Raw genomic sequence first — 26,506 nt, 5'->3', positions numbered from 1 at the left:
TGAGTAACATTCTCCAGTAGGTCACTGACAAAGTATTGCCCTTGTATTGCCAAAATTATCTATTTTGAAAAGTTTAGCGCTCTCTCAGAAACGTATCCAATTTTGTGTACAGAACTCAGAATCTCTTTTACACGTCCAGCGATTGTATCTGAAGCAGAGCAACTTCTGTGATTGTTTTGTGTGTTTTGGCTGAGTTTAAAATTTGGGTTCACCCAGGGTGCCACACAAGCTAGAACCGCTACCGACCAGGAGACTAGACAGACTAAACTTTGTTTGGAGACAAAAAATAAATAAATAAAATGCAAGGACACACTAATGCATGTCACGAATTAGACACATATTTTGTGCATAACTAAAAGGCCTAAAACATATCACCAAAACACAGCCTAGTTTAACAACCAGCCTGGCTATTAGACTATCATCCATTTTCTGTAACTGATTCATCTTGTTCAGGGTCAAGGTGAGTCAGGGTGCCAGTACCATTGCTTTAGGCATTCACCCAGTCACTCAAACACTTGTGAACCCTTCTGTGCAGCTAATCCACCAACCAACATGTGTGTTTTGATTGTCGGTAGAAATCAAAATACCTGGAGGAAACCTATGCAGACACAAGGAGAAAACAACCAACTCTTCACAAACACAGTTGCACTCTGCCCTTTATTCTTTTTTTTAAATGCATAAAAACATTTTCAGAAAATGTTTGAGACAAACCTTCCAGTAAGGTGTGTGCATAAAACTACATTAATACAGAATCTAGTAGGCCTCACTGCATGAGTGAAGGGTTAAGCAATAGGCTCAAGTGTTTGCACTGTGGGAAAGCAGAGATACCATTTGTTCCAGCAAGAGTTGCAAGACTTCAGGCAGGCAGTGTAACTTGGCCATGTAAAGGCTCACGTGGAAGAAGGACCCTAGAGGGCCTTTCACACACTTACCTCATATTTCACATTCTGATGTGAGACAGACAATACTTAGCTGAGGGTGAGAGAGAGGCCTGGGCACCAAGAGGACTCTACAAAGCCATTTACGCCAATTACACCTGGCAAAAATATTTGAATCATCAAACTAAGATGCTGTTCATCCTGTTTTTGTTTACTCCGCAGAAAACTATTCAAGAGAGCTGGAACTGGCTTAATGTACAAGAAGCAACAAAGTATTAATTGTGACCTGATAAAAATGCCATTAATTCAGATCATTTTGATTTTTTTTTTTTTTTTGGAGGTGTGAATTACAAAGACAGAATGTTCTGCTATGCAATAAAAAATGTTTGGTGTCATCTTCCACAAAATAAAAAGCTGGGTGAACATCCTGCAACTGTGGTGATTCCATCAATTTTGCCAGAGATAGAAAGTGGACATTAAGGGATGTCAAAAACACAAACACACAAACACAATCTTTGTGGAGGAGTAGAGTCTAGAGAAGATACTCACACGATCAAAGCTGCCCATGCTTCCTAGTCGCATGCGCATTCGGCTGGCCCCCTAGAGGAGACAGAACAGGACTTAATTCTTTTTCTAGTTGGTTCAATCAAAGAGCAACCACATGTCAGTATTATTGCATTCTCATTCAATTTTGATATGTTATGAAAAAACAAATTTTACAAGCTGTATTGGAACAGACAAACACTACACAAAAGGGTAATATTAATGTGATAAAACGTATGTGATAAATGTGCTAAAATATAAAAAAAGTTTTTATCTCCAACCAAAATAAATAAAAAACTAAAACCTAAATATAATAGGTTTTTCATTTATTCATTTGTCTGTAACCTCTTATCCAAATATTATATTGACATTAATTCAAAAGACAATGCTTTGAATTATTCACATTCCATTTTTTCAGGAGACGTGCACTTCGTTTTTGAAGGAAATCTGCAGAGATATATTTCACACAGTGAGTATTTCTGACAAAATGAATATTTTAAGATGAATGTCCCAAAGCAAAGGAAAACCCTCCTTGAGTGGGCGTGTCCAAACATTTAACTGGTACTGTACCTTGTTTTAAATGGTCATGTTACGCAAGTCAAGTGTACCATAAATAAAGCTCACGCAATAAAAGTATTACCAAAAATGCTTGGTAACATTAATATAACAATATTTTATTTATATGATGAATATAACGTTGATCACTTACACAACATTACATAACATTGATCAATTACACAAATCAAACATAACATTATATCCACCACCTTGTTCCTACACTCACTGTCCATACTCTTGAGTTCCACTGACCATAAAGGAGCTGTGTCTGATCCACTGTACCAGCGCAACACTAACACTAACAGACCACCAACAAATCAGTGTCATGACAGCGCTGAGAATGATCAGCCACACAAATCATACCTGCTTTGTGAAGGTCCTGTGGGGGTCCTGACCTTGAAGAACAGGGTGAAAGGGAGTAAAAGAAGGATGCAGAGGAAGAGATGGACTACAGGCTGTAATTGTAGAACTACAAAGTGCCACTGTATGGTCAGTTGAGCTCACAGAACAGACCGATAGTGTAGAAACAAGGTGGTCATAATGTTATGGCTTACTGGTGTACATCTCTAAAGATCTAAGATACTAAAAATGTAAGTAAAATTGCATTATTAATATCACAGCTTACATATCAAAACATTATATTGTATATTCACCCATTCTATTGCGGGAAAAAAAAGAAACAAAACAGATAGCATCTAAAAATACTGTGTACACAAAGGTATTATTAAGTCACCACAGCAGAATAAATAGGTTAATCCGTATTCCTGTATCAATGAGAAATGTACAGACTCAGACGGGTGCAGGCAAAAACACATGCACTCACCCGTGAAAAGATATTCTCTAGAGAGCTGGTGAGGGAGCTGCGTGCTTTATTCTTCAGTACGTCAAGCTTATTGCGTCCAGCTGAGTTATCAAGGCCTGTGTTACTGGGAGCATTCTGCTACAGTGCGAGATGAAATACAGAGTAAATAAAGAGTCAGGAGATTTGTTAACTTGGATTTTTACAAATGTAAAATCCATGAAGCAAACAACCTAAAATTTCAATGGCTGTTTTATAAAACCATTTTTATGCTTTGATATCAACTGTACACTGATAATCTTTTTTCCTGGAAACAGATTAAACCTGTCCTTGGCTGTGGGTCAAAGAGAGCAGAATTGGCCCTACTGCTCCCCATATAATTCAGCATAATCGGAGTAAAAGCATCTGTTAGCTGATGTAGCAGGTCTGGGCTGTTAGTGCTCCGCTCTAGTGGTTAAAAATGCCAAATAACTTTTTGGTTAGCACTAGTCTGAAATGAATCAGTAGCTGGACTGACATATCTTTGAGGATGCACATGCTAGCCTTTGACCTCATCTGGTAGCACCAGATAATTAGGGGAGCCCTAGCAAGAGATGGAATTGGAATATGTTGAAATTAAGGGGAGTACTTTACATGCTTTAAAATGTACATAATCTTTCCAGTTGGTGGCCTTGAACCTGATAAAAAGTGCTATGTTTGGAAAAGTTTTGACTGTTCTTGATCTTTCTGCTCTTCTTTAAACCAACAAACAATAGTTCTCCACCACCTATATCAAGGATGTGGCATATTGTTGTATTTCAGAATCATAATTGCATAGTTAGCCATACTCTTATCCACTGTGATGACATGCAAAATCTGTCTTATCCCATTAGAAGCAGGTCACAGCTTGAGGCATGGCAGAAACTGAAAGTCAGTCCAGGTGGGTGAGACATTTGGTGGGTTTCAACCTAAACTGCCCTTTTTCCTCTGCATTCTAAGAGAGGGTTGTCGTACCTGAGGACCTTCTCCAATGTGAATGTGGGTTTTCTGCTTGATCTCACACAGCTGCCTGAGGTGAAGAATAACCAGCTCATTCTCCTCCTGATCAGAGCTTGGCTTCAATCTCTGCACAGAAATATAAAAACACAGTCACAATTAATAAATTAATTTGTACACAGATATATACATATATATATATATATATATGTGTGTTTTTTAAAAGCACACATTTGTAAAATGACCTTACAATAGTCTTAAGGTCCAGTTGTGTACCTTAAATCTTAATGACATTCATTTTCCAAGCGGAAATTTGCATAGTGGTGTCTATTAATAAACCATTTTATAAAAGTAAAAATCCAGCTATACAGTATGAAATTAATGAAATGCTATAATAACAACTACAATGGATCTGTAAGTGTCTCCTAACTTAAGGTATTAAATATACACCTTTAAGTGTACCTCCCCAGTCATAATTTAGTAACAATCCCTGAAAGAGTACTACTGGCTAATACACAAACATTCATTGTGTTCCACTACTGTTATGATACCCTCATTTCATACTTACCTGCACACGCTCAAAAATGTCTGCTTGTTCATTATCACTCAGCAGAGAGAGGTGTTTCTGAATAGCCAGCTTTGCCCTGGGAGGGTACAACCCTGCAGCCACAGAAAAGGAAAAAACAACAGGAAAAACACTGCTTTCAACTAAGAGGTAGGCAGTTTATAGAGGGTGAACATGCAGAGGTAGTGGACATACCTTCAATCCTCTCACAAAGCTTATGCAGGTCGTGCATGGGGCAAGCCTCGCACAGTTTGACATGTGTCTTAGAGCTCTGCAGGGCTGCAGCTGTGCTGAAGGCCTGCTTCATTGTCAGCATCACTTCATCCACCTGAAAAGAGGAAAAGAGGTTTCTACATTCATGCATAAAGAAAAGCATCAATAACAACTGATGATGTATTCAGGGTTTAGAAAAAACAAGATTTCATTCTATGCTGCAGTTGGAGAAGGAGATATATTTGGTATAAGCTGGAAGTGGTAGTGTCGCAGTCGAGCTCCAGGGACCTGGAGGTTGTGGGTTCAAGTCCCGCTCCATGTGACTGTCTGTGAGCAGTTTGGTGTGTTTTCCCATGGTCTCCCACGGTCCAAAAACACACGTCGGTAGGTGGATTGGTGAATGTGTGAGTGTGTGTCGCCCTGTGAAGGGCTGGCACACCCTTCAGGGTGTGTTCCTGCCTTGTGCCCAATGATTCCGGGTAGGCTCCAGACCCACCGCGATCCTGAACTGGATAAGCGGTTACAGATAATGAATGAATCTGATTTGTAAAATAGGGTGCCTTGACTTGAAAGCCCATTCATTCTAAATAGTATAAAGACTCTTTTTGGCCTATGTTTAGCAAGGGGCTCCTTTCTCCATTTTTTTTTTCCATATTTTTTCTTCCTTATTTCCTACATTTGCTGTTATCTAAATCACTTGCTTAGTTGTGTCACAGACCATCTCATACACACCTGGCACAATTTTTAATGCAATTATAATAGCCTCCAAAGCTTTGGAAGCTGTACCAGGACACTACATATTAACTTGTTTCCACATGTATCCAACAAAATCAACCATTTTATCCGTCACTTATGACTCTCTTGGAAAATTCCTCGCTGGTGTGAAAAACTATGTTTGTAAAGGGACAAACGGAAATAAGGCTCAACAATCAACAGCTTCCCTTATTTCTAATGTAAATGATCAGCCAATCGCTCGAGTCTAAGATTTGACTTATTAGTTTTGCATTATGTCTTATTTTATAGCTCCTTGTGGCTAAAAGTGTAACATCACACACTTGCCTCCAACTGTGTGTGCTCCTTCAACCTCATAAATGAACGTAGCTTGTTTTGATAAGGGCACTGGCACATAATACCTTAAAACAACAACCTTTATCTAAACCCTTTTCAGTGGCATCCATGTAGATTTAAGTCTGAAGCCAGAAGTGTGTCAAAGATTACATTCACACCACAAGCAGGACACATTCATTGTTCCCTCTCCACCAGATAATAAATAATGGATTAATGGCATGTGTGCATGTGGCAGGTGGGGAATAGGCGGTGTCAAGCTGCTTACCAGAGATTCGCTGGCACACTGGAACACATAACACATGTACTGGCTGGGTCCAGACTCCACCACCTCCCGGCAGATGAAGCCAAAGTGGTCTGTTTGTTTCACTGCCTAAGAGTGTTGCATGGGATGACAAATAAGAGACAAAGAAAGTCATCTTATACGTCTTCTCATAACACTTCTTAAAGACATTTAAAAAGCTCTAAGCAGAAAACGAATGTAAAGGCCTACATTTCTCTAAGCTGTCAGAAAGTCAGACAATAATATTAAATTATGCTAGACAGATTGAAGCCAGCACATAAACAACTCCTCCAAACATGAAGATTCACCAGTATGAAAGGTACATGCTGAGAATGCCTTTCATAAGATCAGTCTGCCAGTAAACAAACCTTGGGACAAATTCCAGATCACAAACCTGAGAGCAGGATGAGATATCTTTGAAATTCTTCTCCAGCACTACAGTCTTGCTGTCAGGGCTGATGAGGTTCACTTCAAACCGTCCCACCTGAAACCACAAAATACAGCTGTTTTCACAAGTTACCTTTCATCCATCAAAGAGGAAAGTGCAAAAATACATATCCCACAATACTGAGGTCTAACCAGATGGATCCTGCCTTTGTGAAATTTATTTCAGAAGCTACAATACTCCCACACACATTATCAAGGTCACAGAGGCCACATGAGTGACTGCTTAGAAGAAATTTAACTGTGAGAATTTTAAGTGGGAGCTCTTCCGAGAAAACAGCCTTGGGTGGCCATCTGACTGTAGCTAGCACACTTGATATTTAGTGAGAAATGTGATAGCCTCCAAGGATGTGTGAGGCTTTTAATAAAGAGATACATTTTAAAGCTGGCAACTTTGTTACAGCTGACTGATTTAATCCAGTTACCCATCAGAAGCAAGGGCTTCCAGCTTAGGGCTGGACAATGATTCAATCTCAGTATGCATTAAATATAAAGTGTTTTTATAATAATGATATGATTTTTAACACACATTTTCAATATTTCAATATACATTATTTACCGCATCTGTCACTGACCGATGTGCTTTACAGGGTTTTATTAATACTGAAAAAGCCAAGAGGTTTATGTCTGATGGTGATGTCATGAATTTGTTTGTTCTTGGCAGTTTATCTGTGGTCTTATGTTGTTTATATATCGATATCAGAATTATATCGATTACACATCGACTGAAATTTAGAAATAAATTGTGATATAAATTTTGGCCATATTGTGCAGCCTTATGCATGCCTTTAAAAACTTTTAAAGATAATACATTATATTGTGAGGTATTGAGATGCGCAGCAGCTGCAATAATAATAGTAATGTGGAGGTGGTTTGGTTACATATTATCAGATGCAAAACAAACCACTGTAACATGTAAGATATGCAAAAAGCCTTTAACAACATAAGGGGGAAACAACTTATCTGTCTCAACACTGCATCAGAAGCACCCAGTTGAGTATTAGGAAAGTCAAAAACGCTGCAAAAAGAGCTCAACAGTCACTGTGAGCACTAACCGATGCAGACAGACTACACTGACTCAGAATAGCTCTTATTTTGTATTTGATTTAAAGTTTAATGGGTATTTTTTGTATAATTGTTTAGGTTTTCTGTTTATACACATACACTATATTTTCTGCATCTCAGTTATGTGGTAATTATTTTTGTTAAATTATTTTATACAAAATCAGAACCTTGGTATGTTACTGCTGTTTACAAACTAATCAAATGTGTACAGATTTTTTTTTCTTGTTTGAAACCAATATTTGTACCAAAATATAAGCATTTGTATTTTTAGTTTGTTTATTTTTTTGTTTTTTTGGAATAGTATATGTTCTTGAAATTAATTAAATATATTTCAGTGTTTGTCATATCTCCAAGAATATCATTATCACAAACAATACCATGAAATATCATGATATTATTTTAGGGCAACCAAGGCTCTAGGGTAACTAAACCTATCCAATATGATATATCATATCCCATATTGTTTGGACTAATATAAGGCCTGTTGTGTCACAAATCACAGAAATTTTTAATGATAACAACAGTAGGAGTGTGTCATAACAGACAGCACATCGCACCCAGCTGTGTATGAATTTCATGAGCACTAACACACTGCACTTTGCACAGACTGACCTCAAAATCCCCCAGTTCTCACTCTGCTCAGATATCTGTGGGATGTGTTGGTTTAAGAAGTCAGACCCGTGGCAATTCAACCTTACCACTAATATGACTTGGACAGGTCAGAGCTGTTTTGGGAAGGAACAACAACACCCCCACACAAACCTAGAGTAATTATACTGTTTGATTCCTTTTTAAGGTTATAGCTGTTATAGGTGTTATGAAGAAAATAAGAAAAGGAGGAAAAAAAACTAATAGCAATTCTCTCTCTCTCTCTCTCAGCATGATGTGTAGGTCAAATGCAGCATTTAAGAAAACTACATTTTTGATATTCGTAGCCACAAAATAGTTTATCAGTAAACTTATGCCTACACGCATTCTTACCTGGAACAGCATGGTGCGGTTCTTATCTGCATCTGAGGGCTGGACATTGTTTGGTGCACTGGCATGTCTCCTGCGTGTTGGGGCTTTTGCCCCGGTCTGTATCGACCTGCTCTGCAAGCCGCCAGCCAGGCTGTTGCAGCGTGTGCGGAACTCCTGCTGCTCCTCAAAGCCTGAATCCTCCAGGATACACTCTGGGAAAGCTCCACGCAGGCTTCCCATGCTGGGACTTCCGCCCAGCTTCCCATTGCTCACTCTGGCCTGCTCTCCAGCTCCCAGTTCTGCCTCCACAGCCCCAGCGAGTGAGGCACTCAGTGGATCTTCCCCAACAGTGAAGTCCACAGGGGTCTCAGAGGAGCCACGCTGGCCATTCAGGAGATTAAGTCTCTTACGCTCCAACTCATGCTGCCGAAATTTTTCAATGCAGTCATCGATGAGGGTGGAGGGAGCTTTTTTGTGGTTGACAGTCACCTTGCCACAGTAAAGCACTTCAAACTTCTGGGAATTGTAAAAAGATTCTTCTCCTTCCAGCTTAGGCTTGTTTTCCTCCTTTAGTGCAGTTTTAGAGGCCTGCCTGATGCTGCTGATTACTTCAGCAACCTGAAAAGAGGAGAAGAAAGCCTTTATGTCTCAAACTTGGCCATGATTTCCATTAGCAAGCAAAGGGATAAATAATGTGATAATATTAATACATAATACTGCGATAGTATTCTACATATAATTCTGAAAGGATTTACAGACAGTGGTGTGTCCTGCAGTCACTCAGTAAATCCTGACACATGGAAATGAGAGTCATGGAATTGGGATAAATATAATCTGGTGCAAGTCCCTAAAAAAAGAGATTACTCAGCCTAAATCACTATATTCAAAAAGCAAAATCTTACCTCACTTTAGTAAAATAACATTTACGCAGCATAAGGCCACAAGTAACCACAGACTTAACAGTATGCAAATTTACACTGATTAATATAGTCTCCTTAAATATACAGTGAGATTTAAAACTAAACTCACTAGTCTTTATGAAAATAACAGTGTCTCAAAGGCTGGTATTGGTGCCCTTTGTCTCTGGGTTGCCTGGCATGCAAAATTCACATAAATCTAAGAGCAAGCCAGGACATTCCTGGATGCTAAAATCAAATTTTCTCATAAAACGCAAGTATATCAAACAGAATTACTAAAGTGAGGGTCTGTATAAAGCAAACTAATTCACCCGTCTTCCAAAGGCTTGGAAAGTTCCTGTCACATCACTTGAAATTAAGTATAAACAAGGCTTTGCAAAGAAAGTAAAACTGATTTACATTAGCAAGACTGCTCTTGCTGGGAAAGCACAAACCATGCTTGTGTGACAGATCTGGGCCAAGCACCAGGGAGGCTCAGAGGTGATATAAATGGAGTGCTAACAGCACCAAATGGACACCAGAATAGCTCTCAGAGTAGGTAGAGATACTTCAATATACACCCCTCATAAAAATGTACATCTCTCCTGGGTGAGCAACGTCACAATATTGACTGTTATTGTGATAAATGATGTCAGGCTATGTAACTTCCTCTTTTGGGCATTTCACTGATATTGTCAGTATCAGAACACAGATAACTATGTGTTTCATTAAAAAGAGAGCAAAATTAATCATGGATTAAGTGCAAAGAACGTATTTCATACTCTGTATTTGATTTTTAAAAAAAGCCAACTATTAATGTTATTTTCTTATCAGTTTAACATTGTTAATAAAAAGTCCAAGTACATCAAAACATAATGGATTGTGTCTCACAAACCACAAAGATTTTATTGTGAAATACGTGTATGATTACATCCCAACTGCCCATGAGTAAACCAAAATCTGTGCTGTGCTAAATGCCCTTCAGTGTATGAACAATTTTAAAACCTCAGTGACTATAGCAAGTCCACCACAAAAAAAACATCACATTGTAATGGCAACTTGAGCACTTGGAGTTAAAAACACAAGGCTCCAGTCAACACCAAGGTCAAATGGATTACTTGTTCAAGGCAGCAATAGAGAATAAACCAAACATAGCTCCATGCTGTGCACACTCATATCGCTGCTGAAGATAAGAAGCAGTAGACGTGTTTGAGAGACGTACTTGTGTTCATAAAAAAGGTATTTAGCTGTGTGAGTTAAATGAGCTCAGTTGCAGAGGGTAAACAGTCTGTTATCACTTTCAGTAGCATGAAATGCGGAACCATGACAACCTTTATAGCCACACACCCATGTCCATTTAGCATATTGACGCTGTCTAGACAATGCAATTTTAGTTGATTTTTAAATGACATTTGATAACAACAGTCTTTTGTGTCAAAATTTTATGATGATCTGCCAATCAGAAAAATGTGATAATTACTTGGAATTATTAGTGGCTGGTTACATCCATTGAAAACAAAGCTTTTATATTCTCCTGTAAATTACATGTCATTCATAATGGCTGCTAATATCAATTGAAAAGATTTTCCCTCGTGATAAAGTGTTACAATATTTGAGAAACAAAATTTAGTTCCAAGAAAAACAACTTTTCCAAACTATGCATTTTGTAGTCCGTCGGGATTAGCTTCTACTGCAATCTAACATTATGAAACAAGTATGGCTGCTTTTTTCCCCCCTCATCTTTTTCTTTCACTGACACCACAAATAGACTACACACATCCTACAAAGGTAGGTCTTACTGAGTAAACTATTTACGTGCCCAAGAATAATTTTTGGACATATCACACTGCTACTGATACAAATGCCTTGACTACAGAATGGAAAGCAAGCAACATTGGACATGTCACAAAAAAGCTGACTTGTGGAAGCAAGAGAAAGGGTGCGGCTCCTTGTTTTTTTTTTAAACTGACAGCTGGCGGATTACCAATGAATACATAAAACATTTCCAGCAAATCTCTGACTTCACAGACCCCTGAGGAAAACTGACATCTCTAACCCTTCTGAATTATCAGCAATAAACAGATTTAACAGTCTAAGAAGCATGTTAGGTTATTTGCAGTGAGTTTGTAGTAAAGCCACAAACAATGCATCTTGCTCATATCCAGAAGGTCAAGGAAGTTCCTACACCAACATCCGTTCTAAAGCTTGAAGCAATGAAATATTAGTATTGCACTTTTCTGATGACATCACAAGCACCGCTATATGATTTACCCTTGTTAAGTTGTATGTAATTTAAGTTAACAAGCCAACTTCCTAAACATGATCCAGGACAGTCTTACGTGAGTCATTTAGGAACACAGGGAAACAATCAAGACACATTAACAGAATTACAAGATACGTTAATAGAGACTAATCAGTTGTAACAGACTTATGTCTCACAGTTATTATGACACAGCATTAACCTTATCCCTGGCTACTGTTAGCAGACAGAATTGTAGATTTATGGACCTCTTTGTAAAATTATTTTGTTGTGATTTCCAGTGTGGTTTTTAGTAAGTCTGCCTTTACTATGAAACATTCACCGTTGGGTCATGACATATAGATTCCTTTTAAACCTGAGAGGTATCCCACAAAACAGGATCTCTCAGTTTGGCCAGATTACTTAAGCAAAACGTCAAGCCTGTTCAATAGGAACAGAGCTGAGGAATGTTCTAATTGGACAGTCCTCAAATTTGAGCTTAAGTTAACTGGCTAACTGAGAAATCCAGCTTTCTGGATTACCCCCCAAGGTCATTTCATGTGATAAATGGCCTATATGGATTGAATCATGATATGATTCATTAATCTATATTTTGTGTAAAACTTAATCCTGTTCAGGGTCGCAGTGGGTTGAGAGCCTACCCAGAATCATTAGACTCAAGGCAAAAACACACCCCAAAGACACCAATCAAACATTCCTGTAATGAAAGATTACAAACATGTATCTCTCCTGATAGAGAAGACAATGTAATGTCCCTTTAAGGAACAAAACTGGACTTTTACACATTGCTGTACCTTTAAAGGTACATTTACACAATTTGTACCTTTAAAGACCAATAATGTACCTCTACCATACCTTTTTTTCCTGAGAGTGTATGAACACTTTTACATAGCCAATCCACCTGCCAACATGCAATTTCAGACTATGGAAGGAAACTGGGAAACTCATAATAAACCAATGCAGACATGGGGAGAACACACCAAATCCTTGCAGACAAGCACAGGGCCCTTAATCCTTGTAGCAGCTACATTACCTGTAGCACCACCATACCTCTTCAAGGGATCACATGCATTATGACATTTGTAAAAGAGGGGTGTGGGAGGTACTGGGCAGAGCTTTGGTTGAGCTGGAGAGATGGATGCATTTAGAACCGTGTAACTTCTGGAATAAAAGGACCACATTCTAAAGTGTTTTGACTGATCAGATATAGACACACTGAGTGTCTGCATTGAATAGGCTTATTTACTGCATCTTGAGTATGAGGATTATATCCGGATTTGTGTACAGATGTAAAAACACACAAACACTATTAGGCACAATTTTTACAGAAGTGTAAATCCATCTGTTTCTCCAGTCCACATACAGCAAAATAAATCCAGCTGAATACATCACAATGTATTGGTGGTTGGATATCATTGGTCTCTGGAAAAAATCAGCAACTGGAGACACATTTCACTACCAAGCATAAATGTGTGTGGCATAAATCTTAACAGGATGCAATCACATATAATTCACATGAAATGACCAGGTGTAAATGGACAATAACATCTATCCAAGTATAATCCTGATACTCAAGACACATGAAACAACAGGCGGCATTCTCACTCCATTCAAACCTAGTTTCAAGTGTCTTAAATAGCAGGGTCATGTCCACACAGAGATTATCACTATAAAAACACAGATTAAAATTTACAAAATATGCATTTAAAATCAGATTTTAACCAGAAATTATGGAAGTGTAAATCCATCCCTCTCTCTAAGCAAGATTCGGCCCCCAAAACCCACACCCGCATTACAACAATGCACATGATCCATGACTGCAAGAAGGCCAATCACAGAGGACGCAGACTCTCCGTCCCCGGACAAAACAAAATGTTCTGCAGTACGGAGTGACTAACCAGAGACGCTTTGACTACCAAGGGGAAATACATGTGATTACAACCTTATCAAAATGCAATCCAAATCCTAGTCCCAATGAAAGGACCAGGTTTAAACTGGGTCAAAGTGTGGTCTTTGAGAAATAAAGCTGATCAGAAATGACTTGGTAACAATAATAAAAATAAAACTTCACAATAAGCAATTCCTCTGAAGAACTCAAGTATAAAACATAAGAACATCGAACACCTCTGTGAGCATTAATGACTGCTCTGGTGTCTGGGACAGGGTCCTGGTGGCGTCAGTTTCAGTGTTGTGGGTTTTCCCATTGTAGTCTCTGTCTCATGTTTCTAGGTTTGGTGCAGCACTCAACCATGTTGTGGCCAGACATGACTCAGACTGGCACAAAACAACTTTCACTGTCTAATTTTATAGACACCAGGACAGCTTCCTTTATTCAGAAAAAGGCTGCATAAAGCCAAACTTTATGTGTTCTTATTGTCACAAGTACTAGGAACCGCCTGGTTAAATGCTATGCAAAAGGCCTAGACTATACAGATGGATGATTCATATACTCTAGGATCTGCTAAAACAAGCTATCCCATTTATAAATAAACTTTTATATATTTAAAATATAACATCACAATTAGAACCAGTCCTAAGAAAAAAATTCATGACGATATAAGAATCATATCAGTATCAACAGATATTTGCTTGAAGAAAAAACATATATAAATTTAGCAGAGCAGTGTTAAATGATGGCCAGTTCATTTGGGTATGGCTGTGCATAATAACACCTGTATTTTACTTCCTTTAAAGCATTTGAAACCCTTACAAAACAAACCCTGTGTATTTCTTTGCAATTCTAACTCAGGTGAATGTATTCCCAGGTTCTATATTTATAATGTGGGTATACGTTTATATAACCACATAAGCGGATATTAGCGAATATTTTATGAAAAACAGTGTGATGCTTCATATTTCCCATTTCCTTCATCGTTAGCACCATGTTTGTTTTGCTGTGTTGTAAGCATCTTGCCCAACATCCAGACCAGTGTTTCTGTTTCAATTAATCAAGATATTCTTATAATCCAAGACAAAGTAACTATATTGATCCATATTTCAGTGCCTTTATGATTTCTAATACATTACAATGAATATAGCCGTTGCAATTTTAAGCAATTATTATAATTGGTATAGCTAGAACCATGCAGCCATCATTTTTGGTATATCCCAATTCTAGTGAAAGCTATTATCTTCTGCATATTCAGTGTAGTATAATAATGATTAAAAAAGACTAAGTTAGCTTAAGTGGTCAAATCACAGTGATTCCTCTTAAAGTGAACGTCTATGACTGTGGGAGAACGCAGTTCTAAGCTGTGTCTTTTAAGGTGGAATGGCGTATTTTTGGGGGGGAAACAACTGTTGTTTGTACATGGCAGAAGTTTTTATTCACTGTTTAAATTACCAAAGAAACCCATTTGTAACTCTTGTAAAAGTTGTTTTGTAGCATTTTCGGTATTGCAGTTAGCCGTCTCCCTAATTTGGAGACATTTCAATCTTAAGCGATCCTAAACAGCAAAAATAAGTCAATGTTATCTACTTACAGAGCAGGACTAGAGCAATCCTTATTTTGGTTTATGCTTTTTACACTTGGGATTATCTCAGTTGTCTAAAGACACTCCAGATACCATGAGCAAAGAGAGAGAGCTTAGCATACTAGACCAAGTCACTTTATTTTTGTATTTGTTCTCATTTACAGACACTGGGGTTTCGTAAACACACGTTTCAGGCACACAAACATAGTGGAGAGCTAGCAAACGGCAAGGGAACATCTTCTGAATTGTATAAAAAGTGTTTTTTTGATTACAGTCATGCCTTTAAGTTAAGCCAAGAAATCCAAGGACAACATGTATTCCAAATACTTTTCAAGTCAAGCACTACTTTCTCTGTCTTGTTAGGCAAAGAACACTGCAGGAATATAAACGAACCCTCTGAAAAGATGAGATGTTTATCATTTTTACTTTAATTTTTAAACCATGTTAAACTGATTTCAAAGAGCACTAATTTTTATTTTAAATGTGCTTTCCAACTAACAACCATCCTGCTTTGGGGGGGATTCCTGTTTCAGTAGAGGAAAACAATGAGCTCCTTCAGGCCAGTGGTAAAAGCAGAAAGCCTCTGCTGTGCCACTTTTCTGGGTTCTGGATATGAGGGTAAGGGAAAAATACCACATCCTATGAAATGCAAATATCAGCATTACTGGACCCCAAACAAAGTTTAGTTTTATGTTTAGGAATAGTCTGACAAAGGGGAGAGAGATGTAGGCGAAGAGAAATTCTTCATGGTCCCTCTGGCACGTGTTGCTATCCAGCCAGTTTTTCTTGCATAACAACACAGCAATGAGGTGCTCATGTTGCCTGTTGGAGAGCTGCGTGCACTAACGCCACGCTTCACTCCAGGAACAGAACCTCACCCTTGCTCATGTTCACACACCAAACAGAGCACTCATACAGTCATGTGCTCGGAGATGATTCGCTAAATAGAATCGTTGACTTGTCCTTGTAAAAAGTGAACATAATACCACAGTGTGGGTCAAATATGTAAGTCAAATATACACATTTAATACACACATTTACAAAGGGAAAGAATAGAGTAAAATTCCTGGTTGATAAAGAGTCCGTGTTCAGTTCCTTAGGAGAAGATCATAATGAATCCATTATGTTAGATGTAAGTAACTTTTTATATATTATTAGTAAAACAGACCATGATTTGTGTGCTTTTAGTCATATCCAGGAAGTACTGTTGGTGGGAGGTACATAAGGGAGTTTTTAGAAGCAGTGTTATCCAATTAAAATCAGCTTGATTTAGACATTTGCATAAGGCTACAGTTTTTAATTGGACTGTACAACAGCATGGGAGACAAGCTTTTCATCAAACTGTTCAAGTGTCTTTTATATGCAAATACACACAGACCAAGCCGCTTAAACCTTAATTCAAACATGAAACCAGATGAAAAAAGTTTTACAGTAAAGGTCAACGTGCATAAACCAAAAGGTCAAACATGACAGGATGATGTTTCACTTGCAAATCTTGTGTAGATCTCCTCATAGCTCTCTCGTACATGCTCTGAACATTTGCAATAGTGCACAGTTACACTATATTAGTGCCCAGTACAGACATTCAAAAAATCCATAAAATACAACAGACAGCATGACGTAATCCACACAGTAGCAGAACTATAATCAATTTAGTCTGAATATATACACCAGCTCACAAGAAGAGCATGTTACAAAAACAAGGTTTCAATTTCTATGGCCATCACTTCAACAAGTCCGGACCTTACAGACTTTCAGGTGCGAACTGATTGTAACATGTAGATCCTCTCAGTGACTGTCATCTGCACTGATGTCCTACGAACACAAGTTAATCATCTAACATCTTTTGCTCCTTGCACTGCCCCAAATTTGCATTTACACTGAGAAACATCTGTCGGATATTCAGTGCAACAATGTTTTCTCTGCTGTTATCAGGGCAGCCCATAAGACTTTCCTGATTTGAGACGCTCTGAACACAATGTTCCTATTGGACTATCCTGCTTAAGTCATTCCGGTACATAAACACCACACCCCTCAAGAGTTTGATGATCTGGATCAGCTGTCTGGGTGAGATGAAAGAAGCTGCAAGGTTGAAATGATGGAGTCTGAGCTGCTGCAGGCACTGTTAGATATGATGTAGATTTTGTAGAAATGACTTAATAATGAGTGGGATGAATTAAGATAAATTGCAGTAATACTTCATAAGGTGTGGGAACAAAAAGGCAGGAACGACTAGGGAATATATATATATTATCTTGTCTCTATCAGGGTCCCATGCTGTAGAAGTGTTTGATATATATTCCTATTACATATTTTTTGGATATGTGGCTATGCAAAGTCTATGTTCAGTCCTCAGTAAGTTCATGTGTCTGTGACTCGTACCTGGTTGGGCTCCGAGGCTTTGAACACATGGCAGCTGACCTCGGACTCGGGGTCCTCGGGCTGGCTGCGGATGAGGTAGGCGAAGTAGCTGAGGTCGTGACTGTTGTGGATGAACCTCGATATGAACTGTGCCTTGTGCTCGAAGATGAAGACAGCGGCGCTGCTGCTGGCTGCAGGGACGCAACGCAGGAGCGGCGGGGAAATGCACAGCTGCACGGGACGAGCCTGAGCCGCTCCCGATCCGCACCCGGACTCGCTCACGTTCCTCTCACCGCGGCGCCGGATCTCCGCCACCAGCCACGGGAGCATGGGCAGAGTGATCCTGCGGTCCAGAGAACTGCAGCCCATATACAACAAGGAGAAACTCCGCTCCGGCCTGGGACTGGAGACTTTGGTGGTGTTCCTCTGTTCCTCCATCTCAGCTTCGTCTTAGTATTGTCCTTTGAGGACGAGGACAAAGAAGGGCGAAGACTAAACCGAGTAAAGCAGCCCTTTTGTGGCTGAGCTCCTCTTAACTCGGCCTCTGGCTGCAGTGGAGCATGAGAAAGTGGAAAGCCAGTTAGCGCCCACTCTGCAAAACTAGACCCTTCTAAACGTGGAAAAAAACAGGACAAAAGTTGCTCCTTTACCACCTGGGGTGAAATAAGCGACTCTTTCTAAGACACAGACCTTTCTGTGTTCCTCCGGAAAAGGTTGAAATGTTTATTTTACCAAATAAACCTCCATTCAGGAGCTCCAGCTCTAATGGTGAAGTCAGCGAGGCACTGAAACGTGGCGTCAGGGTGTAAACACAGAACGAGAAACAGCAGCATGAAGGAGTGTACAGATCTCCTCTCCCTCTTTCTCGTCTTCTGTTCTCCTCTCCAAACACAGCTACAGGACCAGGACGGAGCTCACAGAGCAGTTAAAAGTGTAGTAGATATAATATTATAAAATAACGTTCTCTAAAACAGCCGCTCTCCTCCCCCTCTTACCCTTGGGGAGCTCATTGTGGACCGTTTATGACAGTAGCAGTCTCTCTCTCTCGTTCTGTCTCCCCCACCCCCTCTCCCCAGGGGCGTGGCCCAGCCTGTTGGGGGCGTTAACATAAGTGCATATGGACGAAGGGACAGCTCCTCCCACCACACGTGTCTGATCACGTCCCGCCAACCACTCGTATATGTTTATATTGCTGTCCTTGTGGGTTATGTCAAACACGAAAAAGTCTGTATAACCGTGTTCGGAGGAAAAGCATTTTTTTTAAATTTTGGAATAATTGTAAAAGGAAAATAATAATTCACGTAATGTGTAGATTTTTTAAAAATCTAAATCAAAGTTCAAACTATTAGAAAAACAAGATGAAACACCTTTATTGATCCCCTATTGGGAAATTGCTTCTCTGCATTTGACCCATTCGCGGTAGTGAACACACAAACACACACTAGTGAGTTACACACTATGGGCAGTGAACAAAAACACAACTGGAGCAAGGGGCTGCCAACCACCTCAGCGCCCAAGGAGCAGTTTGGGTGTTAGGTGCCTTGCTCAAGGACACTTCAGCCATGAATTAATTTTCTATTGCCGGTCCGGGTGATACTTTGGCCTCATGCTTGCTGTTCTAACCTCAAGGCCATGGCTGCCCCCATAGTGATTCCATCATTATCATATCATTGTTCATTGGTCCTTCACAGGGCGACATTCACTCACATACATCTATGGACACCTTTGAGTTTTTGGACTGTGGGAGGAAACCGGAGCACCCGGAGGAAACCCACATGGACTCAGGGAGAACACAGGACATGGGGTGATAAGTAGGTAAGTAAGTAAGTAAATAAATAACTTTTTCAGGTTGTTCTGAATTTATGGAGAAAGCTACTGTGTTTAATCTTTGTGGTATTTTGAAAAAAGCTTGTGACACACGTCATTAAGACCCCAGAGAATTGTGTTAACTTGTGGAACAAGTGGTATATGTGGGTTTGTAATCTAACAGCTGTTTTACTCCAGATATAACTGTAAACAGTTTCATTTGCTGTTTCCCTTATTTCCTTGTGTGTATAAAAAGACAAACTATTGACTGACTAGCAATGTGCTAGTGATGATGAGAGAAGGGGGCCATCCTACCCACAGAGAGAGAGGCCAGTTTTGCTTTCTAGGACTCCTAGCCAGCCTCAGATGACTGAGGCATCTGTAGCGACTGAACCATCAGTCTTGCAATGTGCTACACGACTAAAATCTGAGATCTGACTAGAGGGGAAAAAAAAGTCTAGTTTTTTTCCACTTTTTGGTGTTCTTGTACAGTGAGAACTGCCTAAAAAAGAAACATCTGGCCATTCGTTAGGAAAAAAATCAACTGTGGGAAGCAACTTCTGTAGCGTTCTCCAATATTCTTGTCAATATCTGTTGTTGACATTAATAAAAGCTTAAAATATTTTACCTTTTTTGCGTGGAAGTATGTGCACATGGACATCTATAAATAAAGTTCATCAGTTGTCTGAAGTTCTTCTATAGGTTTTATAGTCAACTTTCAAGGTCAACATTATTAGACTCATATTACATTTGTTTGAATAAACAGACCTATGATGTTTCAGTACTTGTAGCCAGGTGTGCTTCAAGCTAAAAACATACAGATCATTCCCCCTTCCACTGAATGCTTCTAGTGCACTGCTTGTAACAAGATGCCATAGACCCAAGCTCTTTCTCAGTCCCAGAAATAGATAAAATATGCAGCACGTGTAACCCCATCAGAGCCACCCCCTGGCCTTGTGGCACAGCTCAGTACAGGAGTTTCTTCTCCAGACGCATGCTTCTGGGTTGGAAGAATCAAAACATAACAAACACTCTGCTTCCTCACTACAGCTGTAGACTTCGGCAGATAGTAAAGTAAAGCCACATCAGTTATTATCAGTGGTGAGTGAGTAGCCTAAAAAGGTGAAAATTCTATTTTATTGTAGTGCATTCTCTGAATAAACACTTTTGCAATGTAAAATATTACACAGAGTAATGGTAATTGTAATGCAGAATAGCGTTTATGAGTAATTAAGTGAAGTACATTAAGTTAACACAAACTTTAACATCAATATCAACAGAAAATGTATGATTTTCAGGACAAAGTTTTTTTTGTTTAATTTTTTTTTTTGGAGAGCAATCACAATAATCATTCAGAATCTGATCATCTGAGACAGTTCTGATTCATCACCCAAACAATGAAGAGCTACTTGTTGTGCAGGGCACATACTCAGATGACTACATTCAATCAGAGATGTTTGAGGTTGAAAAGACTGCTTCTTCCAAAAAAAAAAAAAAAAAAAAACCCTAACAACTATCATCTTTTCAGCTGTTAAGACTTCCATAAAAGCCTATAAGTTGAAAACATGTCCTGCTTTGCACATGATCTACCTTGTGTAGACCAACTAGAAGTGTGAAGTTGTATAATGGGGTGCACGTGTTTTCATTTCCAATATTAATAATTGCATAATTACATAATGAATCTAAATAAAATTAATTTTGATTGGTTGGATGATGCACCCCTTGGTATTTTGTATACTGCATACAGCAAACAGTACTTTCATTCAGAACCCATTATGCACTGCTCATCATAAATTAATCTGGAAAAGAATGCAAACCAAAGTGCAAATGTAACACAGACAAATATCTGACAACAAGCCTGTCAAATGATACAAATAAAAAAACAAGACAGCTTTAATGTAAACAATTGAGCAATACTGATGTCTTTTACAAACCAGGGTGAACAAAAATGCCATCTGGAGTGGAATTCTTAAACAGTCTCCAAAACAGACGCCATTTCCTTGAATTGCTTGAAGAAGTTCTGATGCAAACAAAAAGAATAAAGGTAAATTAATTATTTCAAAATGCACTTCAGCTGATACTGAATAATAAAGATGATAATATCAAACCTGGAACTGAAGAACTGTCATCTCAAAGGACTTATAAGAGATTTCTCCATATGTGTCTGCAATTTTCATCAAAATGGTGATGTACGGGGAGTTGAGGGAGCGGCATGTGTCAGAGCTTACAGCCATGCCCAGCTTCCACTGTATATCAACCAGCTAGGAGTAAAGAGGTGTTGTTACACACATTATTTTTCAGTTGTGTACTACATATTTGGGAGAATTGTTTGATGACAAAAAAAATCATAAGGTGTTCAGCAAAATAAATAATTTAAACGTGTCTTTGAACTGTGCTAAAACAACAATGAACATTTTTCCTTTAAATAAAATTATATATATATATATATATTCATCATAATAATTTAACAAACCCATATTGTTATTGAATATAATTGCCAAACAATCTGGTTTGTTATGGGGACAGTTTACTACATCAATTATCTGTGTTTATTTACATTCAATATTGGTGCTGAAGTATTCTCAAGAGTGAGACTTCCCGGTATAAATACCAGGAAATCTCTCTAATGATGTATCTTGAAGGAAGAGTGAAAACAGCTTTGAGGTACATTTTTTGTTGTTGGAGTTTCTTTCTGCCTCTCTATAATTTAAAAAGAGTACATAATAATAATATAGATAAGAAAGAAATGACACTAATATTTGTGTGTTAGCGTACAGATCAGAGGCTATGCTAGTTTTCAGGAGTGGACAAAATAAAATTATGAATTCTGTGAAATCTTTGAGAATGGGGGATACAATGCTGCTCAACAGAATATAAATTACATACATTACATAAAGTACATTAAACTACAGTTGCAGGCATAGATGACATTCAAACAGTAGGATATATATGATCATGTGTATGCATATTGAGTATTTTACAATAAAATTTGACCGTAGTTCAGGGCATTAAACAGTATATAAATGTACTTTAAGCATTTAACTGACCTGTCCAATGCTGAGCATGGCTTGGGTCTCTTGGTGTGTTTGTACAAGAGAACCATTTTCAATCCACAGCAGGTGCACCACTTGTAAAGCTGGTTTTGACCATTTACAGCTAGCCTTGCTTAATTTAGTGATGAGAAGCTCTGGAGTGAGCTTGCTCTTTGCAGCTGATCTATAAGAAATTAATTTAAAGAAGTTAAAATAGCTGACATCAACACGTGAGCTTGACTAAAGCACCCCTTTCATCTTTAGAGCTTTAAAGATGCTTTAAGAGTTAACAATCCACATCACATGTAGAATGATAACATGTACACAAACCATTCTATTATCAAACACAGCATCACCTTTGACACAATTATTAATGCAAAGTGACAGCTTAGACTGCTTTATTAGAAGTCCATAAGCTTTGGGCTTGGACAAATACTTTCCTTATGCCTAATTTTGTATAGTTTTAGAGGTGCTTGCCAGTCAAGCCTGTCAATTAGTGACTCATTTGAGCATCTGGAGTGCCTATAACAATATAGTTTTTTTGTGATATGATGAGAACTTGGTATAAAAAGTGTAATTCTGGATTTGTGATGCAGCTAACATCAAGTGCAGACACATTAGAGTTGTCCTGCCTTCTTGTCCGAGTGTCACTAAGCTTGGTGCTGGACCAATATTTATGTGAGATTGTAAAGACCAGGTTAAACAGACCAAAACAAACAAGGACAACCAAGTGTCAATACGAAAAATAGGAAACCATGTTAATATGTGGAAAACATGTTTAATATACTCCACTTAAGGTGCACCCATTGTGAACACATTGTGCACACACACCGCTTGTATATCCTCCAAAGTAAAGAATTAAAATAAATGTGGATGTATTCTGAAAACAAGCCTAAGTCACTATGCCCAAAAGCAAGCTTCATTTGGTGGGGTGTAAAAGCCCCCAACCCTGGGTGGGGATCAGTGGATCTAAATCTACCCAAAACCCTTTGGTGATGTGTTGTGTCATGTGATTTGGAGTGACATTTGTCATCAGAACTAATCATCGAACATCAATAACTGACCTCATTGATGCACTCATGGCTCAACTGCATAAAAATCCATGTAGCAATTTAGAGGCTGTTACTTTAACAAAGGGTGAAAAAATAATCTCCATATTTACATCCTTCATTTTGGAAGAAAATGAAGGTGTCCACAAACTTCTGGCAATACAGTGAAATCTGACAATTGTTTGGAAAAACACAATATCACTTTATTATATACTACTCAGAATAAAGGCAGATATACTTTACCTGAAGTTAAATGATAACAGCCTTATAATATCCTGAACTGATTTCCAGTCAAGGTTTACTCCAGCTATCTGAAACCTCTATATGAATGAGATAAAAATCATTGTACAGAACAACATACACTTTTGCAAAACAATGAAAAATGTAACTGGGATGGAAAATCTTACATGGCAGTTTTTTACTAAATCCACTGCACTGCTTTTTCCTTGAAGATGAAGCAGAATCTCATGACACTAGAAAGATTAAAAGATCATAATCACGTCCGTAGCCTAAACAAACGACTATGTAAATGCCAGTCAGGCTTTGTGTGATAATAAATCAAATGACAAATCTATGTACCTCAAAGATTGATATTACAATTTAACAAGAAACCACACAGAATACATTCAGTTCTTACCGTTTCTGCAAACACATCTGGGGGCAGTTGTCCAATGTTCTCAATCACAGCATCCACATCTGGGGAAGAATGTTTTTAATTAGCATAATTTCAAATACCAGCTGTTCCAGTCAGATTTTTTCTTTGTTAAAGACAGAGCTGAATTTTTTAGACATACTACATCTATGTCAGATTTAAAGGAGAATTTCACACAGCTTACATCATGTCTGAACGATTCAGTCAATGAGCTTTAAACAGTTTTAAATATTAGTAAATATTAAGTATTATATTTTGCGCTATACTTACTGCACCCAGATATTTTACACATGAATAAACTGTAATTAGTTTAAATAAATAGACACTTTAATTAACACCATTTCTAGACAGCTAAGGACTATTAACAACTATAAAACACACACACACAACAGTCATTGTTCCTGTAAACCCACAACTTGTCTATTTCCGTCTACTATCTGTGGTCTTCTGTGTAGTGTTTTGCATAGTGTTTTTATAGTCTGTAGATCTGGGAAGGAACACACCAATGATAAAAAGTAATGAATATAAACCTTGACTGTGGCAATGTTATTCAGATTGGATTAATGTGAAATGGTTCACAACCTACATGTCTCCTGGAGGCTGTATGCCGTTCTGACTATGGGAGGAAAAAAAGTCCTTTCTGCAACAATTTACTTTACACACAGTGTACTTCTGCATCATGACTGGATTTTAGAGAAACATATATTAAACCAAACCCCATTCAGGTGTATTTTAAAATAATGTCTCAGACATCAGGGGGTGTATTTATATAAATGTTACTTAATACTTTGTGTGTGTGTAGTTTTCTTCAAGACATTCTACAGTTTTTAATCAAGTTTTTAACCTTCCAAACTTCCAAAAACTTCCAGGCTTTCTTATGTCAGAAATCTTAACAACAAATCTGGATAACTTCTGGGGTGGGGCTTTTAAACCAACGGCTAGAAATGGTGAGTTGGGTGTAGACAAAGGTGTGGAGTAATTATATATTCATAGACCCAGGTGTACTGAACGGAAGAGAAGTTTGAGTGTTACACATCAGCCGCTTCTAATCATTTAATTTTGATGAAGAGATCGGTTTTGATGTTGCATCATGACCGGAGGGGGATTTTAAACTGCATTGCTCTGATACAGACTAGAAACGTTTACGAGTACAAGAAAAATTCAAAACAAGCAGCAATTAGACGACAAATAAATAAACGAAAACCTTATGAAAATAATATTTCTTTGTTCATTAAACTCACCAGAGGAAAGCTCCATTTCGACCATTACACAGAGAACTCAACACGAAACACACCCCTCTTACAAAGGCTGATTCAGCTCTCTAAATACAGAGCGGTTCTAGGAGTCTTGAGTACACTGGGTAAAGGTTATCATGTTTAAAAGGTGAAAAGCGAGTAGTTTATTTAGTATAAAAAAGAAGTAAATATATCTCTCACTAGCTTCAACAAACAAACAGTTTCCGCAATCGTCACAGGCCCGTCACTGATTGGCTGATTTCTGTACAGTCCTTCAGACAGCGCGCATTAACCCTTTCACGATCAAACCTCGCCGTCAACATCAGAGAAAGTACTCGTTCAGATCGGTCTAAAGCAGCAGTGGACTGACCCTTTTTGTATGTTGTGATACAAAGTACAATATTTAATAAATAAATAAATAAAAACACAGAAAACAGTGTAATATACAAAATACAAAATAGTGTATTTTAAAAATTTACACAATATACAAAATAGCAAAAATACACTTAAAACGAAAACAAGAATTTAGTTTTTAAGTTATTAAGGTTTTAAAAAAATATTATCTCCTGTTGATAACTACTCTGGGTGATTTAGTAGATGGGTTATTTGTGTGACACAAGTAGGCTGCTTATATGGAATTAATTTGGGCAGCAGAGTAACATTATATGTGAGGCCCATAATGGGTTGTACAACCCAGCTGGACCCTACATTTAACCCAACCTGGTCCCATCACTGACCCTGGAGGGCGTCCATATGTGTGACCAACGTTTAAACTTGCTGGCACTCAGCTGGACTGCTAATTTGAGCCCCACATGGGTGTTTTGTCTGTGGGAATAACACCCTTTCCAGAGTGTGTTCCTGTCTTGCGCCCAGTGATTTGTGTTGCCTCTAGACCCATTCCACCCTGATCAAGATGAGGTGGTTAGAAAAGGCAAATGAATGAATGAGGACTACATTATATAGGAATTGTTGCAATCACTAGCACAGCAATATAATTAACTCTCCTGTTATGTTCATTTGTCAGGAACAGCAATGGTGTTCCCGGGCCAATTTGACCCGGTGCATGTTTAATTAGCCAAAAGATGTCTGAAACCCATAAAATCCTAACAAGCAGTGTGAATATTTAATTACTAACTCCGTTACTAATTATTCAATCAATATTTAGTGCAGTGGTGTTCCTTACGTCTAACAGGTAATGATTCAATTAGGATAATTCACTCGTTTTACATAAAAAATACAACGTTTTTTTAATGTTTCACCACTTTATTACTTTTGAAAGACTGGATATCAACCCTTACTGACTTATAGACCAAAGGCAGGATGAGGAGCCCCAAATATGCATCTAAATGTGTTTTATTTAACATCAGACTTATATAGGGCCTTCCTCGAAACCC

General features: G+C 38.3%; 2 protein-coding genes across 7 annotated transcripts in view; both read right to left on the bottom strand.

Moving 5' to 3' along the window:
* The window catches only part of tbc1d4 (TBC1 domain family, member 4), a 46,201-nt gene extending 27,786 nt beyond the window's left edge, over nt 1-18,415 (bottom strand). For 2 of the 4 annotated variants that reach the window (XM_066685848.1, XM_066685850.1), the window contains exons 1-9: nt 17,360-18,415; nt 8,370-8,966; nt 6,274-6,363; nt 5,865-5,969; nt 4,514-4,646; nt 4,322-4,413; nt 3,772-3,882; nt 2,803-2,919; nt 1,428-1,478 (exon numbers count right to left, since the gene is read on the bottom strand). In XM_066685848.1, coding sequence (XP_066541945.1) covers nt 1,428-1,478; nt 2,803-2,919; nt 3,772-3,882; nt 4,322-4,413; nt 4,514-4,646; nt 5,865-5,969; nt 6,274-6,363; nt 8,370-8,966; nt 17,360-17,776 — 1,713 coding nt within the window. In that variant the 5' untranslated portion in view covers nt 17,777-18,415. The remainder of the gene's footprint in view (nt 1-1,427; nt 1,479-2,802; nt 2,920-3,771; nt 3,883-4,321; nt 4,414-4,513; nt 4,647-5,864; nt 5,970-6,273; nt 6,364-8,369; nt 8,967-17,359) is intronic. The other 2 variants (XM_066685849.1, XM_066685852.1) reach the window with 1 other exon arrangement.
* Nucleotides 18,416-20,346: 1,931 nt separating this feature from the next.
* On the bottom strand, nt 20,347-25,450 carry commd6 (COMM domain containing 6). 3 transcript variants are annotated; one of them, XM_066640990.1, is made up of 8 exons: nt 25,314-25,450; nt 25,119-25,233; nt 23,863-23,921; nt 23,633-23,698; nt 23,469-23,545; nt 22,192-22,360; nt 21,253-21,405; nt 20,347-21,164 (listed from the first exon to the last, which is right to left on the bottom strand). In XM_066640990.1, exons 2-8 carry the CDS (start codon nt 25,141-25,143, stop codon nt 21,114-21,116), a joined length of 600 nt encoding a protein of 199 aa, XP_066497087.1. In that variant the 5' UTR covers nt 25,144-25,233; nt 25,314-25,450; the 3' UTR covers nt 20,347-21,113. The 3 variants fall into 3 exon arrangements, with proteins under 3 accessions (XP_066497087.1, XP_066497086.1, XP_066497088.1); XM_066640989.1 differs by having other exon boundaries at nt 25,119-25,359; XM_066640991.1 differs by lacking the exons at nt 22,192-22,360; nt 23,469-23,545; nt 23,633-23,698; ... (1 more) ...; nt 25,119-25,233; nt 25,314-25,450 and adding an exon at nt 21,702-22,115.
* Between the last annotated feature and the right edge of the window lie 1,056 nt (nt 25,451-26,506).

Source organism: Hoplias malabaricus, chromosome 12 (assembly GCF_029633855.1).
Source record: "Hoplias malabaricus isolate fHopMal1 chromosome 12, fHopMal1.hap1, whole genome shotgun sequence".
Taxonomy (NCBI): domain Eukaryota; kingdom Metazoa; phylum Chordata; class Actinopteri; order Characiformes; family Erythrinidae; genus Hoplias; species Hoplias malabaricus.
The sequence above is the reverse complement of the archived record's forward strand: the minus strand, read 5'-3'. Positions and strand labels throughout refer to the sequence as shown.

Excerpts from the sequence above, each read along its gene's own strand:
- commd6 (XM_066640990.1), bottom strand. The coding sequence starts at position 25,143 with ATGGTCGAAATGGAGCTTTCCTCTG. Across the intron at positions 23,922-25,118 it reads CGAAATGGAGCTTTCCTCTG|ATGTGGATGCTGTGATTGAG; the intron begins GTGAGTTTAATG and ends ATTCTTCCCCAG. Across the intron at positions 23,699-23,862 it reads CAGATGTGTTTGCAGAAACG|TGTCATGAGATTCTGCTTCA; the intron begins GTAAGAACTGAA and ends TAATCTTTCTAG.